The sequence below is a fragment of the Aphanomyces astaci genome (genome assembly GCF_000520075.1).
Source record: "Aphanomyces astaci strain APO3 unplaced genomic scaffold supercont1.126, whole genome shotgun sequence".
Classification (NCBI taxonomy): domain Eukaryota; phylum Oomycota; class Saprolegniomycetes; order Saprolegniales; family Verrucalvaceae; genus Aphanomyces; species Aphanomyces astaci.
In genome coordinates, this window is record NW_009798389.1 from 25753 (window position 1) to 31450 (window position 5698).

Consider the following 5698-nt stretch of genomic DNA (forward strand, 5'->3'; position numbering starts at 1 on the left):
GTATATATATATATATATATATAAATATTTATATCATGGACTTGGTAGGAAATGAATCACAACGAGAAGGCGTGCCCGTGGATGTCGCATCTATTTCAAGCCCACGTGTTGTTGTTACACTGTCACATTCCCCAGGCCATCGACGTATGATTGGCTGCACCGTATCGCATATGCGATGTCGTTCAAGGCCAGGAGATATATTAATTGTTTGATGTATAGATCTTGGAGCAAATCCAACCCACGTTTCCCACAAGCTCCTACATCGTGTCACAACTCGCGCGGGCGCATTACGAGCTGCGAGGTATTCATAATTCTATATATATTTATATTTGTACGAACTCGGTAAATATATATATATTTGTACGAACTTGGTATGTATTTTTTATATATTAAACCCACTCGGTTTATATGTACAGTACTTCGAAATACTTATATTTGTACGAACTTGGTATATTCAGTACACACATGGATGTTTACCCAACATTTGGTTGACTTCTGTTCTGAATCGCCAAATCTATCGATACTGAATTTTGTATGTAAAAAGGGGTCCTGTGGTGATTGGTATCACACTAATTAGATATAGATGATGGTTTCCTGCAATCTGATTGGCTAAATATATCCTTTTGCGCCGATGATTCTTGTGTACATTCACTATTCATTGTGTCGATTCATTATTCTCCATCTCACTCCAGTTTAGAATAATCACAACAATATATATATATATATATATAAATATATATTTTGGTTTCATATGGCGTGGATAGATTTCGACGGCGCCCACCGGTTGAATAATCACAACAATATATATATTTGGTTTCATATGGCGTGGATAGATTTCGATGGCGCCCACCGGTTGTTTGAGCAACTGTCGACGTCGGACCCGTATCGCATGGACTTAATGGATTTATACTCGGATGTGCTGTACGTGAAAGAGGAAAAGACGGCGCTCAGTGAGCTCGCGCATCACGTGCATACTGTGGACAAGTACAGACCCGAATCCAATTGCGTGATTGGCAATTACTACGCCCTCAAGGGCCAGCACGAACGCGCGATCGCGTATTTCAACCGCGCGATCACGCTGGACGGGACATGTGTTGCTGCATGGACGCTGATTGGGTATATATATATATATATAGTGAATATTCGCTTGAAACGTGCAAAATTCGCGTGGTTGTTTGTCTAATCCAGAGATTGAATCACGCTGGAGTGTTGTGATTGGTTGAATATACTTGTGTTTTCAGTAAGAGCAATCCACTCAAAATTGGATTAGCCAATAGTGTCGATTCGTGATTTGACGGGGTCTGGAAAATTGTACCGAATCCACAATATAAATACTTCTCTTTTTATGGATCAGCCGACCTTGATCTTGGGAGATCCGTTCATGTATATATATACATATATTGTATGTGTATGTTGTATACTCTACATTTCCTCATGCGGGTAGTTTTTGAATGACCCGAACCATCGCTCGCCGAGCACTGACCTGCGAAAGTGAATACAAAACTATATTGTGCTTTCGAGTGAAATTTCGTGTTGTGGCATGGTTTCTCGTTGGAATTTAAATCGATTTGATTGGCTACTTCAGAAGAGCTCAACATTATTAGCCAATCAAAACATTCAACCAATCAGATCGATTGTGGATCGGTTTGGTAGGTGCGATTCGATTGCACCCCCTCCCCAAATTTGTACTATCAAATCGACAATATTTAAGAGGTATTTCTGTGTGCCAATAGTCTGTGTTTGTACTGAATGAAAACGCCACGTGTATTTCTGCGTATATCCTACAGTGGTTTGGCTCGAAATGTCTTGTATATGTAAAAACACAGTGACGATGCCCATCACACTAATTGAAGTCCGCCACGAATTCCATGTTTTTGATTGGGTGAACGGATGACTTCCTGCAATTTGATTGGCTCATTTCTTGTGCACATGTGGTTGGATGTCGATAGCTCCAGCTTTGGAATAATCTCGACATAATATCGTTTTGAATGTGTGGATCATTATGACCATAGACACGAGTACATTCAATTGAAAAATACCAACGCTGCAATCGAAGTATACCGGCGGGCCCTCGAATTAGCCCCCACCGACTACCGTGCTTGGTACGTTATACTCCTAAACATAACAAATATATATATATATATTTATATATTTGTTTCATATATATATATCTTTATATGTTTGTTTCATATATATATATATATATATTGTGAATTCGCTGTACACGACCAAATGTATATCGCGTGGTGTTCTATTCACTATTGAATCACGATGGAAAATTCTCATTGGGTGAATCTTCTACTTGTCCTTTCTGAAAGAGCCAATTCGATCCGATCATCCAAAATAAAGTAGCCAATAGATAGCGTCGAAGCTTCGAGAGTCAACGATTCGGCGGAAACAGTCGTGAATCCACAATAAATACATCTATATCTATATATATTGATAACAATATCCATATATATATATTTGGAGAACTCAAAACGACCGATATACTTACTGCCTTGTGTTGTTTGTATGTTGTTGCTACGATGGTCGTGTGTATTTATTTGTTTATGTAGGTATGGATTGGGTCAAGCATACGAACTGCTCGAGTTGTTCCACTACAGTGTGCATTATTACCAGAAAGCCACGGGCATCCGGCCATATGATGCTCGGATGTGGGTGGCGCTGGGCGGGTCGTTGGAAAAGCTGGGTCAGCATAGTCAAGCTAAATCGAGCTATTTACGAGCAGTGACCAACAACGATGCTGAAGGAATTGCTGTGTTTCGACTGGCCAAACTGTACGAGCTAGTGGAAAAAGATATGGACAAGGCCGCCGAGTATTATCGATTGCACTGGCAACGGGACCGAGCGACGGTATATATATTTATATATATGGGTGTTTGGTGTATATATATATACATGGAGAACATAGATAAAGTATATGAGGCGACAAACACATATCATATTCTTCAAAGTATATAGTCTGAAATGTTGGAATGTACAATGCGATTATCACCATTTACACAACTTTATAACATTAATAGATTGGATGAAATAATAAATTGAATTGACTGATAATTCAATGATTGATGCAGGGACATAATTCGTCGGCAGAGGCGGTCGCGGGCATGCTTTTCTTGGGAAATTACTGCATGCTGCAAGGCAACCTGCCCGAAGCCATGGAGTGGTGCTACAGACTGCTCGAGCGCGACGGACCGGTTTGTGAATATTCTTCTTGTTTTATTTCTAAAAAGTATATATTAATTTTTATGATTATATATATATATATGTAGGAAAAAGAAGAGGCCAAAGCAATGTTGCACGCCATACGACGGATGGAGTTGTTCGCGCCTCCGTCGTCAGACACCACATTGTCTCCTTAACGATAAAAATATACAAGGGGAAAATAAGCATGAACGATATATGCAAGCATTTTGGGCCATCATTGTGTTTATATTCTAAACTGGAGAATGAACCAACATATCCAAATAATGTACACACGAATCGGCAGATGGATTTAGCCAATCAGATTGCAGAAAACCACCATCATCAACACCTAATTCGTGTGTGACTTCAAATTAGTGTGATTCCAATCACCACTGGGCAATTTTTGACATACAAAACTCAGTACAATGAATTGATCGATAGATTTGTCGAGTCAGCACACATGCCCGAATTTTGGGTCAAAGAATACTCCACTGCAGTAAGTTACTACTTTGAGTACTACGTAGTAGTAGGTCGTAGTATGTACCAGTATTGTGGAAGTCAGAATACCGGTAACGTTACTACCGGTTATGTAGTACATACAGTAGTTGATATGCATCAATGTCCAATGCGGGAATCGTGTGGTGGTTAAGAATATAGTATGATTAAAAGCCCAAGAGATTGTCAGGCGACGTGGTTGGCACAGCAGCAAGCGATGAACTCGTGGCTGGGGCTGCACTATTTCCTCCGAGTTGCTTTTTAATCGATACGGACGTGCCTCCGGACGTGGAGACGGCGGTGGAATTGATGGCTAAAGAGGCGCGTTGAGACTCCTGGGTCTGGCGCTTGCCGCCTCGGAGGCGGTCGGCCAGCGCGGAGTTTTTGGGGGTCGTCGACGACGACGAGATGTGGCCAGTAGACGGCGCTACGTCACCAAAGATCGACAGGTTGGCCGTTGGCGTAGCATTTGATTGGCTGCCAAAGGACGTGGGCGTTGACGCCGGGGTGGCCCCGCCACTGAATGGGTCGTACGAAGCGTTGGATGGTGGTGGCTTGGTGTCCAAGTTCAAGTTACCGCTGTTGGTACGCGACGACGGCTTGTTAGTAAAGCAACTGAACGGGTCTGCTCCATTTCCACTGGCACCAGCCACGATATCTGGCTTCTTTTGCAACAGGTTCTTGATGCTGTCGTACATGATTGGAGGTGGAACTTGCTGCTGTTGTTGTTGTTGTGGCTGGTTCACATACATGCCTGGGATGGAAGGAGGCGCCACAGGGGCTCCATAGTTATTGATGGAGCCACCCATACCAAGACCGAGACCTCCCATGTTCATTTGGAGCTGTTGTTGTTGTGGTGGTGGAGGCATACCATAAACCTGCTGCTGCTGTTGTTGTGGTGGAGGCATACCATAAACCTGCTGCTGCTGTTGTTGTGGTGGAGGCATACCATAAGCCTGCTGCTGCTGTTGTTGTGGCTGCTGACTGTAGGTTTGCGGCTGTGGCTGAACGGGATATGGGTACGCTGGTGTCTTGGACGTCGACGACTTGCCGCCAAGGGGATCAAGGTTCGCAAAGGCATCCATAGCTTGTGCTTGCTTTGTCGAGGGAGAATTCAACACTGACCAGCACAGATGACACCCATCCTGACTTCCAACGATGGATATCTCCCGTGCAACCGCAATTCGGGTAATGCTATAAATAGATATTCCGGATACAGTTGTAAATCAACAGTGTAGGTTAACCTATCCGGATAACCAATTTTTCCGGAGTTTTCATGGCTGGTAGACTAATGTGAATGCGAATGACGCAAACCAATGGCGAAGGCCACTAGAAAGTATATACTTCTGTACTACTAGTACGTAGTATTTCCCTTGTACCAGTAATTCAATTAACTGCAAAGAACTCGCGACACATACTGTTAGTAGCTATATACGTAGTTCTAACTAATACTAGTATGTAGCTGTGGTTCACTCTGTGTAAACGTTAACTATCGCTCTATGTTAATACTAGTACGTTACGTTAGTACTACGTAGTATGCTCAAGGATGGTTGGATTAACAGTGAGTACTTTAACTTCGTAGATGAAGCCAATGAAGGACCAGAGACACTCGTGGGTTTAAAGACGACAAACGAACATTCGATTGTCGTTCACATCGTCATGTTAAATATAAATCTTGACGTGTCACAGCACCTAGACCTTCAAACAAGTACTCCCGGAGTATTTGGCTTGACATGCAAATCGGTCGATTTGGACTCCACGAGCAACCTCTTTTCCACGAGATAGGCCAACGCGGTCTCTTTGCGACATTAGAGACATTTAGCAAACCTGTAATTTGATCAAATTCCCGAAATTAACTACGTTCGAATTCACTTCGGGAATTTGATTCGGATATTTGAAGTTACACCTTTAGCAATCACGGAATTTGCAATTTCGATGCCAAAACCATTTCTAACAAATTAAACCCCGTTCATTGGCTTCGTAAGAGTAAGAGTTGACGATTAACCAGTCGTAA

The 5698-nt window shown here is 42.4% G+C and overlaps 2 protein-coding genes across 3 annotated transcripts in view; both read left to right on the top strand.

The window, feature by feature from the left end:
• H257_17891 overlaps positions 1–3422 on the top strand; it is a 4912-nt gene extending 1490 nt beyond the window's left edge. For both annotated transcript variants that reach the window (XM_009846853.1, XM_009846852.1), the window contains 7 exons: positions 49–144; positions 220–301; positions 834–1116; positions 2013–2102; positions 2559–2856; positions 3078–3200; positions 3276–3422. In XM_009846853.1, the coding sequence (XP_009845155.1) occupies positions 49–144; positions 220–301; positions 834–1116; positions 2013–2102; positions 2559–2856; positions 3078–3200; positions 3276–3365 (1062 nt within the window). In that variant the 3' untranslated portion in view covers positions 3366–3422. The remainder of the gene's footprint in view (positions 1–48; positions 145–219; positions 302–833; positions 1117–2012; positions 2103–2558; positions 2857–3077; positions 3201–3275) is intronic.
• A 324-nt stretch (positions 3423–3746) lies between these two features.
• On the top strand, positions 3747–4661 carry H257_17892 (hypothetical protein). The gene has a single exon (XM_009846854.1). The coding sequence runs from the start codon at positions 4093–4095 to the stop codon at positions 4471–4473; it is 381 nt and encodes a 126-aa protein (XP_009845156.1). The 5' UTR covers positions 3747–4092; the 3' UTR covers positions 4474–4661.
• The last annotated feature ends 1037 nt before the right edge of the window (positions 4662–5698 follow it).